General features: G+C 41.0%; 1 protein-coding gene across 1 annotated transcript; it reads left to right on the forward strand.

The window, feature by feature from the left end:
• The first annotated feature begins 802 nt into the window (after positions 1 to 802).
• UPRT (uracil phosphoribosyltransferase homolog) lies at positions 803 to 20638 on the forward strand. The gene is made up of 7 exons (XM_083372356.1): positions 803 to 1155; positions 13662 to 13704; positions 16090 to 16159; positions 18328 to 18390; positions 18624 to 18785; positions 19318 to 19416; positions 20213 to 20638. The coding sequence occupies exons 1-7, from the start codon at positions 818 to 820 to the stop codon at positions 20317 to 20319; spliced, it is 882 nt and encodes a 293-aa protein (XP_083228482.1). The 5' UTR covers positions 803 to 817; the 3' UTR covers positions 20320 to 20638.
• Positions 20639 to 20640: the final 2 nt, after the last annotated feature.

Raw genomic sequence — 20640 nt, forward strand, 5'->3', positions numbered from 1 at the left:
GAGATCGTAAAATCGGTTTAGACGCTACCACCGCCCTGCTTACCAACAGAACTCGGGTCCCCATTGTGGAAATAAAGTCAAGGGCTCCCTCCTTGCGTGCGATTGCAAAGGCGCCCTCGCCACGCAGGAATTATGTGCTATTTTAGCCACCGGGGCAAATGCAACCCTTGCGCTTTGCAAGCCGCACGCGCGGCTTCTTCGCCTGAAGACGCTGCCTTGCGGCTTATGCCCGGGAAGAGAAGGGGCCACGGCGTCCCCTCGGAGGGCGCGGCCCCAGAGGATCCCCGAGACCGATTTTCCCACGCGGAATAGTAATCTTAATATAAGCCGCTCCTTTCAACTGGTTCCGCGCAAAGGATTCTGGGAAATGTATTTTGAGCCGGGCGCTGGGGAGCGTCCGTCGGCGCGAACTCTCTTCCCACTCAGCGAGACCCAGCAGCCGAGGGGCGGGCGGGCGGACGGACTCCGGCGAGGCCCAGGCAAGGCCAGTAGCCATCCGGGCCCCGGCACTTCCCGGCAGGTAAGCCGGCGCACGACCCAGATCCTCGCGTGTTGCGCGCAACTCCCGCCTCGGCCAGAAAGGGGCGGGGTTAGAGAGAGAGAGAGAGAGAGAGAGAGAGCGCGCGCGCGGCTAGCGGGCAAGAGTGGGCGGGCCCCGGCCCCGCCTCCGAAGGCAGAGTGGCGGCGTGGCGCCGAGCGGCAGGCGCGGCGGCCAACGGGAGCGCCCGGGCTGGTCCACGTCACCGGCCGGCACGCGGGCCCGCGGCTGAGGTAAAGCGGAGCGCGTGGCGGGGCGCCGTGGCTGCCTCGGCGGCGCATGGAGGCGATGCCGTGCCGCGACCGGCGCGTGGGCTCGGCGGGGACGTCGCCGGCGGCGGAGCCCGGGCTCCCTGCGGGCGGCGAGGGCGGGCCGCGGCAGCTGCGCTTCGCCGAACCCGGCCCGGGCAGCGGCGACAGTCTCAGCCCGGATAGCAGCGGAGGCGGCGGCTGCCGTTGCGCCGCCGGCGGGAACGGCTGCTGCGCGGGCGACGGGGGCGCCGAGGCGGCGGAGGCGACGACGACGCTTCCCGACTGGCCGGGGCCGGCGGCGGCCCAGCTCAAACTGCTGCCCATGAACGACCAGATCCGGGAGCTGCAGACCATCATCCGGGACAAGTAAGCGCGGCGCCCCGGCTGCCCTCTGAGCGCGTGCAGAGCGCCCGCCCGGCTCAGCCCCGCGCGGGCCTGGCAAGCAAGCGGGCTGCCGGGCAGCTGGGCAGCCTCGCCCGCTCCGGGCTCCGTGGGCAGAGAAGCGGCCTGATGCGGGCGCGGGGGCTCCTCTGGGGGGGCAACTAAAGAGGGTCTCCCGGGAGGAGGAGGAGGAGGAGGAGGAGGAGAGGGCGGCTGTTATATCTTTATTCTGCCTCTGTGCATCATATAAGGCAGGGCTAGGCAACCTCGGCTCTTTTATGACTCCTGGACTTCAGCTCCCAGAATTCCTGAGCCAGCATAGCTGGCTCAGGAATTCTGGGAGTTGAAGTCCAGGAGTCATAAAAGAGCCGAGGTTGCCGAACCCTGGTATAGGGCAGGGGTAGGCAACCTCACCTCTTATGACTCCTGGACTTCAACTCCCAGAATTCCCGAGTCAGCTGACTCGGGAATTCTGGGAGTTGAAGTCCATGAGTCATAAAAGAGCCGAGGTTGCCTACCCCCGATAGAGGTCAACCCAAGGCGGTGAACATGTCTGATAAGAACAGGTAGCGCTCAACTTACGACCACAACGGAGCCCAAAATTTCTGTCGCTAAGCAGGACGTTTGCTTAAGTGAGTTTTGCCCCCTTTTGCGACTTTTCTTGCCACAATTCTTACCTGCCTCACTGCAGTTAAGTTAGCAACATGGGTTGTTAAGGAAATCCGGCTTCCCCATTGACTTTGCTTGTCAGAAGGTGGCAAAAGTGGGTCACAGGACCCCAGGACACTGCGACCGTCATATATACGAGTCAGTTGCCTATAATCTGAATTTTCATCACCTGGCCACATGGATGCTGCAGTGGTCATAAAGGTGAAGAATGGTCACATGTCACTTTTTCAGTGCTCTTGTAACTTTGAACAGTCACTAAATGAATTGTTGTAAGTTGAGGACTACCTTTATTTCTGCCTCCTATTTCCCCTACCACAACAGCCCTGTGAGGTGGGTTTTTTATTGCTTTAATATAAAAAGAAGCAAAAAACATTAGACAAAAATGTTACATTCTTTAAAAAAGTGAATTTTAAGATAAAGCACTACAGCTGACTAGCGGAATAATATTGATCAATTTTTTAAAATTTATGTTTTGAGAAAGAACCAACTTCATAAGCACAGAGGGGTCTTTGTAGGTAAGGATGTTGATGTAAAAATGTCGGCCAGGCAATGCGTCAGCCGGTATCTTCTGAAATACAGGCAAGTTTCACTCTTGTTGTGTAATAATTCTTGAGGTAATATCTATCAGAAATGCATGAGAGATGGGTGAGTCATCCAGCCACACCAGATGATCCTGGCCCAGGGCATCTTCTGTTCGGTGAAGATGTCTTTGAACCATCAAAGGAGTGAAAGGCAGGCAGGCATTCAGGGCAGGGCTTTCAGTTCAAGTCTGCGTCAAAGTTCAGCGAGTGTGCCCGTGCAAGTCCGCCTCTGCTGTCTCACTGTTCTTGGCTTGCACTCAGATCTGGGTTTGTCATGGTACTGTAAGACGTGATGAGTCCAGCTGTCTTTTATTAAAAACATTTTCCTTTGTACGTAGATGCAAAAGAGTTTTTTTGCTCTAGGCAGACTTTTGAGATGAAATGAATGTTCTTGCAATAACCTTGTTTAATGGAGACTGGTGGATTTCACACATTGCACAGACCTGTATGGGTTAGTTTGCAGCTGAGCACAGGGTTGCATAATGTGAGAAAGACCAAAAGTTTGTCAGCACATTTTTAAAGTGACAGAAAAATGTATTGAATGCATTTATTATTGAATGCATTTATTATTAATAAAACTTAGGGGTTTTTTTCATGGCCCCACCCATTTGGCTGGGGGCCCTCATGCCATTGAGAGACTTAAGTGTGGCCTTTATGCAAGAAAGGTTTTGCACTCCACCCCCAAGTTAGCATTACTGAACTCAACCACTGTGCTTATAAAGAAAGCTACATGTTTTGACCTAATGTATAGAATAAAACTCGCTGTGATTTACTTAGTGATCATTGTTAACAAAATCATTTTACTGTAATACATTAACCCAGTTATTATAGCATTAGGGAAGTTGGAAGCAAAAGAACCCATACTGCAGCTGCAATATGAAGCCAAAATTTTGTGTTCTGAGAATAATTTCGAAATATATTTTCCATTTTGCTTGTAGGTCACTAAGTAAACAACAAACTAGCAAAGTATATGACTTCACCTCAGGCTTCTTGCCAGCTCTAGTAGTTAAAGCAGATAGAGACATCCGGGTTCATTATTTGCTGGTACACGTAAACCAGCTTCTCAAGTTTGTTCTTTTTCTAGCCAGACACAAATCTTGTTCAGAAACAAGCTATTTCTCATTCATATGTAACAAGGAAATCAAAGGGGCTTATTTGAACAAAGGGCCAACAATAACTAACTTTATAAATAGCTAATGTAAGCTGAGGATCTCAGTGTTAGAATTTTGCTGCTTACTCTTACCTATTCCAATTTTGGTTTTATAATTATATTTTAATTATATATAAACTGCTAAGCTTGTAAACCGCCCTGAGTCTTCGGAGAAGGGCGGGATATAAATGGAATTAAAATAAAAATAAAATAAATTGATGTGATAATTACATTGCTTCACAATTTGTTGAAATCTTCCAGTGGTATTGTGGCTTTTAAATATACTATATTATGTAAATGGTGGGATTGCATGGTTTTCATTGATCTTAACTATTTTTAACAAACGAATCAAAGTGGATGTAGATATTATAGACATTGGTACTGTCTTATATGCACCTTTGTTCTAGAATTATTGAACCAGTAAAATGGATCTTACTTTAAGCTAATGTTTCCTTTTTATTAAGCTGATTTGGGAAATATATCCTAGCTTATGCAGCAGTTCTACATGTTCTCATTTAGTCCTGCTCTGGTAAAAGATGGAAATATGTTCTAATCTAGATGAGATTGCAAATTGTCTCAAATATTTTTCTAAATGTATATATTTAAAAATCAAGGACAGCAGAAAGGATAAGGCAATGAAAGTTGAAAATTAGTTTCCTTATTTTTTTTCTTAGCTTGGAGGGGGACTAGGAAATTTTCTAGTGCGACACCTACCCCAAATAAATCAATAATTTCTGCTTTATAAAATAAAATCTTTTCAGTAGAAATGAACATTAAAACTTAAGGACATATTTTTAATATATAGGGTGACCTTACTTGAATTTGCTTAATTCCTGAAATGTGGATTTTATTGTTTAAATGTCCATTTCTTCCTTGAAAAGAAAATCAAGCTGCAGATTTGTGAGTATCAAGAAATGAATAAAGCGATCACTAGAAGCCAACAGGGGCTAGTTTAAAGAAAACAAAACTTGCCAAACAGACCTTGTTACCTTCTTTGATAAAATAACTAAATTAGTGGATCGGGGAAATACTGTGGATATTAGCTTACTTGCATTTCAGTAAGGCATTTGATAAGTCAATCACGCCTATTTTTGGGAAAGATAGAAAAAATTGGGATAGAGAGCACCACCACCAGATGGCTTCACAGTTGGCTGACCGACTGTACTCCTTAATACTTAAAACTGTACTCCTTAATAGAACTATATCTACATGGAGGGAAGCATGCAGTGGGGTACTCAAGGTTCTGTCTAGGGCCCAGTACTTCATAAATCGTCTAGATGAGGGGATAAAAGGGGAACTTATCAAATTTGCCAATGACAACAAGTTGGGCGGAATAACCAACAGTTTAGAAAATAGACTCAGGATACAGGGATCTTGACAGACTTCAACACTGGTCCCTATCCAACAAAATGCAGTTCAGTGGTGAGAAAAGTAAGGAATAAAACAGAACAGAATAGAACTTCTATACTGCACCAGTGAGGACACACTTGGAATACTGTGTCCAGTTCTGGTTCCTACGATACAGAAAAGATTCTGAGATTCTAGAAAGAGTGCAGTGAAGAGCAACAAAAATGATAAGTGGTCTAGAGGCTAAATCATACGATGAATGGTGGAATTAGGTATGCTTAACAGGGAGAAGTCATTTTTGACACTGTATGACATCAGTCCTAAAAGAACTGTGCTACAAATTTGGATTTGACTTCAAGGTTACAGTAATGTTGTTTCTAGTTCTTAATTGTTTAGGGTCATATTCACAGCATTCAGCAAAACATGATTAAGATTGCCAAAGCTGATTTTTCCAACGTACAGAAAAATATTTGCTGGCTCAGATCTGAAGTGTATTTGGGAAAGAATTACATTAGGATCAGTGGCTTGTTTCTATTCCTTTATGTAGGTGAGGAGTTTCTACCCATTTCTTACACTGGTGGTATCTTTCAGTCAAAATAACATGTGATAATGATAAACAGTACAGAAATATAAAAATGAAAGCACACATGTAGGATACAGTAAAAGCTTTGAAATGAGATCATCACTTGCTCCTGAACAACGATGAAACAGAACGTTTCAGGACCTATGAGAAAATTTTAAGTATGAGATCTACAATGAACTCACATCTGTAAGGACAAATAACAGCTTATTGCTTCAAATAATCTCATATGTCTTCAGTGAAATGCTATGAAAATAAATCCATTTTACTATTAAAGATTTGAAAAACCATAAAGGTTACACCACAAATGTCCTTGCTTCCTACCTTATAATAGTTCACTGATTTATTTCAGTGTTAATCTCATAATGTGTAATTATGTACTTCCTGTGTAATGGAAGCATTAGCTTTTTTAATTCAAAGCATTTTGAGTTTTATTGTTTATAAGGCTTCCAGGGCATTTGCAAAGACTTCGCTTCTGTCTACATTCTAAAAGAATGTAAAAGAAAGTGGGGAGAGATGGATAAAAGCAAGTTCTGCAATGAATTTAAGAAATAGGTATTTGCTGTAACATCGAGGGGGCAGGGGAATACTTCATGTAAAGGTTACTACAGGTAACCCTTAACTTAGAATTGAACCCAAAATTACAGTTGTAAATTCTGCTGTTTGTGAACGTGGTCAACATATGGCCATGCCTGTTTTTACAACTTTTTTGTGGCAGTTGTTATACAAATCTATTGTCTCCAATGAGTGTTTCTTGCCGAAAACCAGAAATAAATGCCAACTTCCAGCAAAAGCCTCAAATTGCAGTTGCCAGATGCTGCAAATAGTTGTAAAGACAGACTGCTTGCTGAGTGCCCAAAATATGCTTATGTGACCACAGGCAGAGGGCAGAACTTGGGATCCAGATTATAAGCGTCCCTGGTGAGATCCATCATAATTTCAAACAGTTGCTAAGTGGCCAGTCATACGTCAAGGACTATCTATTCCTGCTGACCTGTTGGGACAGCCAACTACATTGGGTCTCTTATCAGAAGCAATTGTTTTCTCCTGTTTTTCCTCTTTTCCTGATGAAATGGTGGCTGTTTAGTCAGCTTGTAAGATTCCATTCTTGGGCTAAGACACCTCATGAGCTTTCATGGCTGGGGGCAGACATTCCACAGGGGTCAGCCTCCAGCTTCACTTGGCCAGGGATATTTTTTTCCTAATATAGTCTGTGGATGTGTTCATCTTTGTAAAGAACACCGACCTGATTTATTTTAGTGGCTTTGGGAGTTGTGCCCACAGCTATTCCTTTTTCTAAAGCTATTGCAGCACCTACTTCCAAACTCCCCTGCTCTGACTCTCTGCTTTGGAATAAGGCTCTGTGGGTGGCAGCACCTGGCTGACCGTGTCTGGGTTTGTCAGCCAAGCAGCCAACGTGGGTCCCAGTTTGTGAAGGCAGCGGCAAGCCCCTTCTGTACTGCTGCCAAAAAATAACATGGCCGTGTCCATAATGTCACCAACAGTTGAGTTCAATTTGACGAAAATGTCACCCTTTCCAATTGAAACGGACTCTGCGAAGAGAGCTTTTCTTCATGTACAAATTGTACGCGGCAGCCTCCTGATTAGTTGCATGCTCCAGGGCAAGTAGAATTATTGCTTGCTTTCGCTGACTTCATACATTTGTTATTGCTGCACTCAGCAGTGACCCACCGTGTCAGGAGCAGTGTATTCCTGTTATAAAAATGTCTCACTCAAATTATTTCCTATTGGTATTGAAACATAGTTTTAAATATCTAGAATATGTTGTACAATTAATGTGCTGAAGGAGTCATTAATTTATAACTCTCAAGACAGTGCAGAAAGCAGCGATGGAAAGTGTGAAATCTTTAATATGGAAAGTTCTCTCTCACCAATGGCATTTTTAAGTTCACTCTGTTACTGTCTTTGTGTTGCGTCATTAGAGAAATGTATGTTCTGGATAATAGGAAAGAGGAGAAAGAAACTGGTGTAGGAAAGAATCCATGCAGATGTGTTGTCAAGCTGATAAGGAATACTGTATGTAAGCAGGAGCAGAACATCTGCAAATATCCTGTAGGAATGAGGAGGCTTTTTGGTGTACCAAATGTTCTCAAATATTTGTTTTGACAGAAGATTAATATTTTACCCTCAAGGTATTTATAATAGTATATTTCATTTGTGCTACATTAAATGCTAATAATGTTCCAGAATTATTGCTCCCCCCCCCACCTGAAATAAATACTGTAGAATAGGGTATGCCCTCATTTGCAGAGACTCATACAAAGGATTTCAATACTCATTTCTTCAATGCAACATTTTGGGTGAATTCGTCTTTTAAATTCCATGTCCAGTACTTACAACTATGAGCTTAATTTGTTTGTATATTTTGCTTTCTGCTCCTTGCCTTGAATATATTTCTCAGATGAAAAGGTAAGATATGAATCCAATAAATAAATCTCATTGAACCTTGCTAGGCCTTTTTTACCTGTAAATCTGCATAAACTGAATGCTTATCGTAAAATACACTACTGTTTTCTTATTACTGCATTTTGCAGATAAAGATTAGTTATAATGGACAAGTTAGTTTGCCAAGGAACTGTATCTGTAATTATTGGTAACCACAGAAGCAAGTAGATATGATACAAACAATTTGGAGTTGTTGTTGTTTTTCTATGTTTGGGTTTCTTCAAAGCAGTTGCAGTTGGTACAGAAGGAGAGAGAAATATAATTTTCTTGCTTCATGTTCAAGTAATCTAAATCATCCCCTAGAAATACATATTAAATTTAGGAAATGTGAATTTAGAGAAAAGTTATATCTGTGTTATTTAAAGAAAAACAACAACTAGTGCTAAATACCCCAAAAGAAGTATAAAAAAATTGAATCCCTGACAAAAATATGGAAGCTTACATGTGAAATGGAGCAAGCCTTTTGAAGTGTGTTAACCATATGCAGTGATTTCAACTCTTCATTTGGTAATGTGCACAAAAGAGCAGAGATTGTATTGGTTTTGCACACTTGGTACTTTTAGCTAAATAGGCTGTTAATTCAGGATGCACCACTCCAGAATTCTTCAGTGAATTGTTTTGTTAGATTTATATCCTATCTTTCATTCCAATTCTTTCTTCATTTTATTCCTGCAAAGACCACCTTGCAAAATAGTTAGACCGGGAGAAATGAGTAGCTCAATGTCACACAATGTCATAACTGCTACTGGTCCTGAACCTGTATACTCTGGGTTCTGATCCAACCTTTTAACCAATATACTACAGTTTTGGTCATTAAAATATTTTTTTCCCAGTCAGACATCTCCTCTTTGTCGTTGGGTGTTAGAGGATTTTAGTATGCCACAGAAAGTTTTTTCAGATAGTAGGTGAGGAAATTCATGATCTAGAGCCGGTCGGTCCGCAGGGCTACTATGGAACGTTCCCTTAGCTTTTTATCCCGATGTGGCACCAAAATGGGTGATGGCAATCCTAGGGATGAGCAGAGAGCATCCCAGCTAGGCAGCTGGAGCATGTCAGGCGGCCAGTGGAGGTTTGATGGTCTGGAGTGACAGTGACACAGCACCTGTAGAGAACCATCAGCAGTGCAGCAACACTGCTGAATGCATGTTTTTCGACGGTTGTTATAGGGCAGGGGTAGGCAACCTCGGCTCTTTTATGACTCATGGACTTCTGGCTCAGGAATTCTGAGAGTTGAAGTCCATGAGTCATAAAAGAGCCGAGGTTGCCTGCCCCTGTTATAGGGGCTGGGAGGAAGCCAGCTAAGGACCAGTAGACAAGTGCCATATCAGCAGCAACACCAACTGGATGTTTCTGTGGGAGGCCATCCTTGGAACTACGGTAGCAGTACTAAATAATGTTCGTTTAGACTCTAAACTTGCCTTTCTGACAAAGGTCATTGAGAAGGTGATAGGTCAAGGTCCTGGTTGTCATTTTTCAAGCTCTACATGAGATGGGGCCAAGTTACACGTGGGACTGCCTCTCCAAATATTTCTGCCTGACACTGAGGCAATGTCACTTGGTGGGTCCTCGTAAAACTGCCTCCTTTTTCATGGCACCTGTCTTGTATGTATAGATCAAATGTCCTCCTTGAGATACGGGCAACCTTCACAGGGCTGTGAAGACCTGGTTATTCTCCCAGGCCTTGGAGATCTGATATGGGTGAGGTGCATTTGCTCATGAGGATCACCTCCACTTACGCTTTGGATTGTGTGTCTGTTTCATTTTTAACTGTCCCAATACCCAAAGTGCTTTTGGTAGATGGGCAGCCATATAAGTATGTTCAATAAATAAATAAATATTGGTGTTTCTTATTTACATCAGTATGTTGACCTTTGCGACGGAAATAAATTTCGTGAAATATTTGGGCAGAGGTTGGTCTGTGTGATTTCAAGGCTAATGGTAAGACTAGCAGTTTACAATAAAAAAAGGAGACTTGGGGCCGCTGATTTTGGGAGCTGGTTTCCATAGAAGCAGCTCAGAACAGTATGTATCTATTAGTGAAATCCATAATTAACTAACTGAACACAAACATGGGGGAGGGGGACTCTATGTTTCTCTTCTGCCAATAATTGTTTTAGGTTACTTAGCACTTTTAAAAAAATTCTGTTTACTTCAGTTGCAAACTCTTTGCTTTTTAAAAAAAATGAATCAGATTTAAGCTTTAGATCTGTCAGAACCTATATTACAATTGTTTGTTATTATAATGTCCATTTCAACTGATCTGATTGCCCTCTTCATGGAGAATAGCTGGTAAGCTGGTGGGGGAGTCTGGAGCAGGAAGCAAGGAATCCAGGACCAGATAGTGTAAGACATGGGTAGGCAACCTCGGCTCTTTTATGGCTCATGGACTTCAACTCCCAGAATTCCTGAGTCAGCATAGCATAGCTGACTCAGGAATTCTGGGGGTTGAAGTCCACGAGCCATAAAAGAGCCGAGGTTGCCTACCCCTGGTGTAGGAGATGATCAGGCTGAGCCCGAGGCAGGGGTCAAACATGTCATAAGCCATGAATCCCTGCACCCCCACAAGAGATCTAAATCCAGTCCACCTTGAATGCCTTTCTTATCTACCACTAATTTCCCTCAACCTTAGTTGGTCAGATTCTTATAGAGAGCTTAAGTTTGCAACAAATCTTCATAGTCATTTGAGCTGTCTGGATCTCTTGATTTCCACAACTCTTGACAGATAGCATCATTTTGTAAGCATATGTCAGATGTTACCAACTGCCCAGCATAAGAAGCAGGCTTGAAACAATGTTACAAAAGACCAGGGAAAAGAATTTCAGCCTTTAAGCTGTTATATATCTGATTGTTAGCCTTTGTTAGAAGTTTTTGATGTACTAAATAAGGCTCCTTATCTTGAAAGCCATCCTTGACTTACCTCAAAAGCATCTCATTCCTAGAGACCTGTAATCTCTAGATTTTCTAGAAGCAATCCTTGGTAATTCTAATTTCTGCTCCCACTATGCTGCTGAAAAGGGGGGGAAAAGCTTAGAATAATGAGACAGAATAATTGTGCAATGAGATTTTTCTCCCACTATAATTCCTGGCCTTCCAGAGAATGTTCCAACTCTTTATAACTGATTTTGATAGAGGGGGGAACTTAAGAGGGTATTTTACTACTGAATTGTCCTGGCAGCAGAATGATTTAGTTAGATTCTGTATGTAGCAGATTGGCTCAGCCTGTGGAGTGGCTTGTTGGTGGTCTCAAACCTCCTTTGGAAGCCCTCTGAATATTCACTCCTTGTTCTGGCTCCTGCTGGGGGTCGGTTAATACCACCTAGCAGTGCTTCTCCTGACATCCTTATCCTTATCCTGATACAGGTGGAAGATCTGGCTTTCACAGCCAGTTGGCAATTAAAAAGTACTAATGAAAAAGGCTGTAATGCAAACTGGCAGTGAGTAGAGAATTTAACTCTTCCTTGGGAAATAAACCAATTTCACAAGTCATGAGCAAAATCATACTTCTAAAATGCATAAATCCCTACTTACATAGTTAAATGCAAGCAGTCAGGGTGAATAAAGAGAAACTACAAAATAGATAATGTGATGGTCTGGACAGATCACAAGATGATGCTTGTAATGGGCTGTGGGAATAGCCTTGAGGGAGAGGAGGAAGAGTTGCAACCAAGGCAATGGTCAAATAAGAGTCCAAAGCAGGAATGGAATTTGAGAAAGCGCCTTGGACGGTAAAGGCGCGGAAGGGAGAGGTGCATTCAGAGTTGCAAGAGTCTATTACTGTAACCCAGGGGCATGGCTGGCTCAGGAATTCTGGGAGTTGATGTCATAAAAGGGCCACATTTGAACACCTGCTGTAACCCTATATTTAATCTTTTTACATTTGTTTTAACGTTTGTATTGACTTTCTTTTAAATGCCCTGTAAACCGCCCTGAGTCCTTCGGGAAAGGGCGGTATATAAATCTAAATAAATAAATAAAATAAATAAATAAATATAATAAAAGTAGTTTTAGTCTACATGACTTTGGTATTCAAGTCTGACCTACCTTGAAGAGCACTGGTCAACTGCAAATTTTCTACTAAGGCATTTGAAACAGGAATCAAATTATCCCAGAAAAAATATATTTTAATATAATAACCCTGTACACCTTGTATGAGTTTGATGTATGTTGGACATAAAGTTCAGATTTATAATTAGAAGAGAAATGGAAAAACTCAGCACCACACAATAAAAAAAAATCAACACTGTAATATGGAATCCTACTATCAGTAATTATTTTTACCTATGACTACAGAAATAAACTACTGTTATCCGTTTTAAATTACCTGGCTTTTCTTCAGATTCCTGGAGATTCCAAAATATAATCAGAAACTGGGGAGAACAAATGTTACTTATTGGCTTTTTCCCAACCCAGTTCCCAGCTTCTGCTCTCTTTCCCCCCCCCCCCATTTTTTAAAACCTATATATGCAAAGGAAGGCGTAATAGATCTCCTTTGTGAATGTAGATTGTATTCGAAATGAGGGAACATATATTCTGTCTCAGCTTGCCGCTATTGCCACCTACAGTCGCAATTCCATCGGAGCTTGAGAATGTTAACAAGGCTTTAAAATCTGTGGAGTTATGAGGATGTAATACAAGGTAGCTGCCTCTTCCTCAGGGAACCAGATTAGCTATAGGACATCCAAACCACATAGTTGGGCTCTATTACTACTATCATTCTCATCTCTCCTATCACCTATTTCCTTAGCTTCTTATGATTGCAACTTTGTTGTTTGTATCTTATGATTTATATTGATTGTTTTTATTTAGTACCTATTATGATTTATGTTGTTTGCTTATTTAGTATTCTATGACTATCACAGGGTGTTGTATTATGATTTATGATGATTGTATTTTATGATTATGATCATGATTTATCACGTGTTGCTTGTATGTACACTGAGAGCTTATGCACTGGAGACAAATTCCTTGTGTGTCCAATCACATTTGACCAGTAAAGAATTCTGTTCTGTTCTACTTGATTCTGTTTATGTTCTGTTCTGTTCTATGCATGTACAACTGGTAACATGTAAGGTGAGTTGCTATTTGAGAATGCCCCACAGTAGCTTGTTTGTTGCAAACTTTTTTAATATCTTAAAATAATGAATAAAGGCTTCAAAAAGATAAATGATCACATATTTTTGTCAGATTCTTTAAGTCTGACTAGAAGCACTAAAAGAAGCTAATTTTAATAAAATGCAGAGGTATGGAATGTTACTGAGTTTTGAAAAATGCAAAATCCATTTTGTTTTCTTTATTAAACTTACCATGCTGCTCATTTTTGAGTTTTTTTTTGGGGGGGGGGGTTTAAAATAAATGTAGTTTTGTTCACATACTTACAGATAATCCTGTCTCCTTATTGTCGCCCGAAGAATTAAATAAAAAGTACCAGATTCCAGAGCAGGCTGACTTCAGTGAATCTTTTTAATGGAGTTTTTCTCTGTCAGTATTGGCAGCTGCTATGATGTTTAATGTTGAAGGGCCTTGGTGATATCAGATTTAAATGTAAAGTCTAGACATTCTTTCATAGAATAAATAAAAAATGTGCACGTTGCCAATGTCACACTTTAATTATATTAAATATTCTGGGATAACTAACAAAAGTGATTCATACCTAAGTTGAATCCCTAATAAAACTGATTTTTTACTGCTTTTTGTTCAGGACAGCCAGTAGAGGTGACTTCGTATTTTCTGCTGATCGCTTGGTAAGCCATATTTTTCATGCACTATGTTGTGCTCAGTAATGAAGGTATTATTAGCATGACTCCATCTTTAAACTTACATTTAAAAATCAGTCATTAACATTAATGGTGTAGTTACATTATTATGTTGTTTTCACATTGTCCCATTCCCCATTTATGTCAGGCGTGGTTTAGGGCAGGGGTCCCCAAACCCTGGTCCGTGGACTGGTACTGGACCGCGGCATGCCAGCAACAGGTCCGCACAAATAAGCAAAGCCCCACCCATGGGATGCAGGCAGCACACACAACCACTCGCCCTCTGGTCCGCGGAAAAACCTTTCTCCACAGAACAGGTCCCTGGTACCCAAAAGTTGGGGGACCTCTGATTTAGGGTGCTTCTGGATTGAAATAATTAGCTGGTGACATCACTGTTGCCAGGGAGACACCCTTAGGGGCTGCTTTAATGTCCCCATCAAGGAGCTGGAGCAAATGATGGGAAACTCACCCCGCCATGCAGCAGCATTCAGGTCTCAAACGTGGACTTGCTAACCTCCCACCTGAGGTCCTAAACACATGAGCAACCTCGCTCCTTGTTCTTATATTGTAATTCCATCAAAGTTCAGTGAGATTTCTTAATGTAAAATTTGAATCCAAAGTTAAATACTATGTTTTAAAATAGAATTTTATTTTCCCACCGGCAAGATATATTTGCTTGTTTTACAAGTAAAATATTTACACATAATTTAAACATAAATCTTTAGAATATATATGCAAGAATACATAACGGATTCTGAATCAATTGGTGTTTTTACTTAATATAACCAGCCTTAAAGTATTGGACAGTTGTTGTATTTTTCAATGCCAGTTTTCTTGGAAATACCTATTCACCTGGAATCTATATATTTTTCTCCATTTGATAAATAGCACTGGTTGATTGATGGAGATGGTTCCTCTATGAATATAATTGAACGTGCTAAGTCATCAATCAAACCTGTCTTTTGGAAATCTTGTTTTATTGCCTTTTGAAAAATTCTAGAATCAGAGTTAAATAAATAAATGCTGTTGTTTTTATTGGTTCAGCAGCAATGCCAATAAATGTGGAGCGAATCCTCCAAGATATTCTCTATTTATTCACCATTGTGGCTGTCCTATGCAGTTAGACCTCAACTTGTGACCGTTCGTTCAACCACTGCAGGGCACAAAGCAGCTGCTCCACAGCTGGTTCCAGAGGCCAGGAGACACCAAGAGTGGGAAGCAGCCCCTTCCCCCCCCCCAAGCCTCAAATGCCTGGGAAGCTCCAGCCCAGCTGCCCTCACTGCCCTGCCCTGCGCCAAATGACTCAGCCTGACGCTTCAGCAAGAAGAAAAAGCTAAAGGCAGCCACTCAGCTGCAGTGTCTTAAAATGCCCTTTCCCCATTTTCCTGCTTGGGGCTGGAGGACTGCAGCTGCCTTCCTGGTAAAAGAAGAAAGGGGGGGAGGGAAGAGCTGTCCTCACTTTCCCACAGCTGTGTGAACCACCCTCAGTCCCCAAATCAAAAATTTAGCCCTTTTTCCTTCTTTTACTTTGCAAAGGGCCAGACTGGATTATTTACGGGAGCACCTTCTGCCGGTGTCAACTTCCCATCCCCCGCCCTGTGTGCTCCCACAGAGAGGGCCTCCTCAGGGTGCCCTCGGTCAAGGAATGCTGTGGGAGCGCCTGCCCTCTGGAACCAACTCCCCCTTGAGCACCTTCGCTCCTTTCGCCACAACCTGAAAACTTGGTTATTTGAGCTTGCTGGCCTGGACTGAGGGAGTGGGATTTTAAATTTTATACTTTTAGAATGTGTTTTATTATTAGGGCTAATTTAATTTATTTTTAACTTTGTATAGCGTATATTGTATATTGTGTTTTAACTGCCCTGTACACCGCCCCGAGTCCTTCGGGAGAAGGGCGGTATATAAATCCAATAAATAATAATAATAATAATAATAATAATAATAATAATAATAATAATAATAATAATACCTCGTAAGCTCAGTTATAGTTTTAGTTATAGTTTTAAGAGCTTTGGGCTTAATGTTCGTGAGTTAAAACCATCAAGGCCAGGGGCCTAGAAGAGATCGGCTTCAATAGAAACAGCTCCTGTAATCATGTGGCATAAATGCGAGTCAGTTGCGCAATGCCCAGGATGCGGCGACATGACTGCGACTGCGGGGTGACGGCAACATTTGCCGATGATTGGAAATGCTTAATGGCCATAAAGCCCCTTTCCTGAGGCTTGTGTAATGGACATTAAACAAATGGTGGAGGCTTCCCTGTGAGCTTATTTTAGACTGAAGAGGAAACAAATTCTGCTTACTGTAAAAGTGAGAAATGCTTTTACTGAAACTTTGGTTTCGCTGTGATTAAGTGAATTTTGCCTCTTGCAGATCAGACTCGTGGTTGAGGAAGGATTAAACCGGCTACCATACACAGAATGCACAGTGACCACTCCAACAGGTAAAAGGTAGTCCTTGGTTAATAACAGCTTGTTCCAATGGTGCTGAATGAGGAGACGTGTCTGGTCCTTGAAGTTGTGGCCATTGCAGAGTTCCCACAATCCCAGGATTGCAGTTCAGGTGCTTGGCAACTGGCAGACTTTTGCAGCATCTTACAGTCACGTGATCACCATTTACAATCCTCACTACAGGTTTCAGACCAGCAGTCAGTGGCAAAGCTGGCAGAAGGTTGCAAATGGCGATCAAGTGGCATCCAATGGCGATCACGTGGCATCACGCTTAAACCACCTAATGACTGGAATCGCCATCAGAAGTGGATGCAGTCATGTGCTGTTGTGCGTTATGACCATGTCATTTAGCAATGGAGTTCCTGGTGCCAATTACTGTTGCTAACCAAGCACAAGGCTAAAAAAATAGATTGATAAGATGATCTTACGGTTAACATAAATAAATTATTAAACAAAACATGGAATACTTTCTGGCAGCAATGTTAAATAACATTCTCAAGATATTGCTGTCCTTGTCTGATTTTTGTTGTCCCAGGCATCAAAGAACAGCAAAATTTATGTAGGACTAGTAGATTTCTAAAGAGATCACATTTGTGAATTGCCTTAAATTTATAAAGACTAAATAACATTCTGATGTAAATACATACTCTTGTAATCCCTTCCTCTCCAGTCTCTGCTATTGTATTTTTCAACGACGACAAAAGGGGTCAGACCCAGAACAATGTGCACTGATTATAATGGTGATCCCGTTACTGAGAGATGCTGTGTTGCCAGCTGATTGGAACTTTGCAGTACTGTGCCTCTGACCCTGGATTTTATTCAAGTGGGTCTGAGAAATATTGCAACTATAATTAACTAGCAAGGAGATGATGCATTCACTTATTTTGTATCAATATGTCCTTCTAATATAGTTTCTTTGAGAGCTTTTATGTAAGCAAGAGCTGATTCATAGATTAGATCCAAGTAGAATCAGCTGGCAGTAAGTTTGTGTTTCTTATTTTATATCTTGTTAACGGGAGTCTAAAGCACCTTTAAAGGTAAAGGTGAAAATAAAACACCTTTTAAGCAGAGCACTTTTCCTGGAGATTCCTCAATGACATCTGAGTAATTTTCTGGGAAACCATGTAGCTTTGCAATTACCCATGTCTCTAATAGTATTTTGACTTCTCAGCCTGGTATACAAGCCTGGGGGTTCCTAGAGATGTTTCTCATACAGATGTGGACAGGTTCAAATTGGCTATGTGTTTTTTGTTTGTTTGTTTGTTCCTGCTGTGGCCAGGTATTAATTAGCTTCAGATGTTCAAAATCATAAACTCTATTTCTAAGCAAGAAGCACTGTTGCATTCAATCAGTTGGCTTTTCATTCTGGCAGAAATGGCTGAACCAGCTGCGTTATCTAGCCAGAGTCTACAGTATATGACTGGAACAATAGTCTCTAAATAAATAGAGTTGTCTGTAGAGTCTGTAAATAAATAGTCTGATAATAAATAGAGTTGTTCCCTTAATTTTGCCTGGAATTTTGCTCAATGCGTTAGCCTAAAATAGCTTTCCTGACCTGATTTGTTCCTACATGCAGGCTACAGTTTTGCAAAGCAAACCACCTGGAAAAGCTGGGAAAGGCTTTAGGAAACAAGTCAGGGAGCTTCCATGCCGTAGTTAATTTGGTACTACTTTACAGATGTGACTGGATTCTTTCTGACTTGGAGTCAGAATGTGCAAGACGTACACAACTAATTATTCAACAACAGCAACTCAGCGAGTTTTTCTTTCCTTGTGTGTATCCCCAAAAAAGTATGGACTAAACTTTAGGAGGGAAATTTATTAATTGACTACAGATGGTAATGAGATTTCAACACTTAAAAAGAAACATCTGTAAACTTTTGCAATGAAAGTGCATCTTAAGTTAAATTTTATTTCTTGTCACTGAAGGTAAACCATTGCAGTATTCTCCTTTCTGTGACTGGTTAGTTCCAAATTTACAGGACCTTGTGTTTTCTTATTTAAATGTGTCATTGCAGTAAAAGCTGTCTGGGAAATGAAGTTATTAGGTTTACTAATTGAATAACGTGAAGAATACTAACTCCTGGAGAAACTTCTTTATTCTTATAAGAATAAAGAATTCTTTATAAGAATATAAAGAATACTTATGTCTTTTCAACAGGGTACAAATATGAAGGAGTGAAATTTGAAAAGGGAAACTGTGGAGTCAGCATTATGAGAAGTGGTAGGTCACTTAAACTTTTCTTGTGTGCTTGTTAGTATTTCTTATTATTAATCATGCATCACATCATCGATAAAGCCAGAATGCAGATTGGAAAAATAATGCACAGAACGATCATATTTAGGAAAATAGCATAGAATTACAAGGAAGAGAGTACAAATTCCAGTTTGAAAGCTAATAATCTCCTTGCCCTTCTTGGCTGCCTAACGCTTTCCTATTTTCCTCTCCCAACGAAGGGGAGGCAATGGAACAAGGATTGCGCGATTGCTGCAGATCTATACGGATAGGGAAGATCCTGATCCAGAGCGACGAGGAGACCCAGAGAGCCAAAGTATACTATGCAAAATTTCCACCAGACATCTACAGAAGAAAAGTCCTCCTCATGTACCCCATTCTGAGTGAGTGTTTTAAAGGCGGTATTACAAGCTGTGTGAGCTGCAGACTGCTCAGTTGGGACGTAGATATGTCAGTGAGGAAAAGCTCGTGAGCCGCAAAATATGCAAGTTTCATGCTTTGCTGGAAGGTCTATTCATTGATCTAATTGAGCTGGTAAAACATTGATCCTAGGCTGCACATATTGAGTAAGAGGCATCTAATAATATAAAATGAATAATGGGAGTTTGCTAATGTAATTTAAGTAATGGCATGACTATGTAGAATTCCACAGATTTTTAAATCTTCATGAAATACTTAGTAATTGGCTATTTCTTTCCAAGTTCCAAACTATTCTGCTTAGCCAAATACTTTGTAGAAGTTTCTTAAAAAGAATTGGGAATAGATTGTGCCACAATGAGACACCAACTCCAGTTGTAATCATACTGAAAGGAAAGATGACTCTGACACGCACCACATTTGAAAAGACAGTTGCATAATTCACCTCTTTCTTCCCTCTCTCTTTCTCCTCCTCCTCCTCCCCCACCCATTTATCAGGCACCGGCAACACTGTGATCGAGGCCGTAAAGGTTCTTATAGAACACGGGGTTCAGCCCAATGTTATAATCCTACTGAGTCTATTCTCTACCCCCCATGGTAAGTTCAGGCAAACTAGTATCAAGTCACAAACTAAGGGTATTTGCGAGAAAGAGTTTAGCTCTCTTGTCATATAAGGAGACCCCTACACATGCTGGAAATGAACAAGAGAAATTAATGACAGGATATATGCAACCGTGTAGTTGATTTCTTTAAAAAGTGAAGACAGAACGTTTCAGCATAGATCTACGACTAAACAAATATGTAAAACTACTACCCAGAACGTGATAAAGCAATCTGTTACACCGAGAGACGGAATCTTAACCCTTCTGCTGCAAGATTTTGAAACACAGACCGCCTTTGGTGTACCTTAGAAAAGCCACTGATGTGGTCATCTTCAAAATATTGTAGATACAAATTGAGATGGAATGAGCAATTACGAACATAATCCATAAACATTTGAAAAGATTTTCAGCATTCCTATGTAGTGAAATCCTTTCATGTTAGAAAAGCCAGATTAAATGAAAGAAAATTTGTGGGTATATGTTTGATGTCTATCAGGACGCATCTGAGTTTTTTCTTATGCAAATAAGAATATTCTAGAGGGCGTCATTTCTGTATTGTAGAATTTCTTATTGACAGCTGCAGAAATTATCACATGTAAGCTGACATAATCGAAATTAACTCTTATGTCCAAAAAGAATACAACTCCTGAATTCACAAAATACTGGGAAAGGAGAAAAAAAAAGTCAACTGATGATTAAAGCTTGTAATAATTGGATAAAAAGGGCACATTCCAGAAGCGGAAAATCAATGTAGCTACATGTATAATTTACAGTTTTCTTTTTTTTTTAAGGTGCCAAATCAATAATCCAGGAATTTCCAGATATCACAATTTTAACAACAGAGGTTCATCCAGTTGCACCTACACATTTTGGGCAGAAGTATTTTGGAACAGACTGAAGTACTTAACCCATTTGTGTTTTGTTACTGTAAGATATTACACCATTTTTGTACATTTTATAATTTGAAGTGGAGGTATCTATGGGAATATTTAACATCTTTTTCTTTTTTTGTCCGAAGATGGAAATAGTTGACCTGCACTAATTTTTTATTTAAATGGATAGATACTTGATCTTAAGTCTAGTTTTTGTTTTAATATTGAGTCGGGGCAATGAAGCAGACCGCAGACATCTAATATTGGGCTATTCAAATTGCTGCCCTCTATTTATTCTTTGTAGCCAATTTGGCTGATTGCAACAAAATAAACTAACTGTGAAGACA

Source organism: Vipera ursinii, assembly GCF_947247035.1.
Source record: "Vipera ursinii genome assembly, chromosome: 12".
In the NCBI taxonomy this organism is placed as follows: domain Eukaryota; kingdom Metazoa; phylum Chordata; class Lepidosauria; order Squamata; family Viperidae; genus Vipera; species Vipera ursinii.

Bases quoted from the DNA above. Each gene is read 5' to 3' on its own strand.
- UPRT (XM_083372356.1), top strand. From the start codon at position 818: ATGGAGGCGATGCCGTGCCGCGACCGGCGCGTGGGCTCGGCGGGGACG. The intron at 18,391-18,623 runs GTAGGTCACTTA...CTCCCAACGAAG, and splicing joins AGTCAGCATTATGAGAAGTG to GGGAGGCAATGGAACAAGGA. The intron at 19,417-20,212 runs GTAAGTTCAGGC...TTTTTTTTTAAG, and splicing joins TCTATTCTCTACCCCCCATG to GTGCCAAATCAATAATCCAG.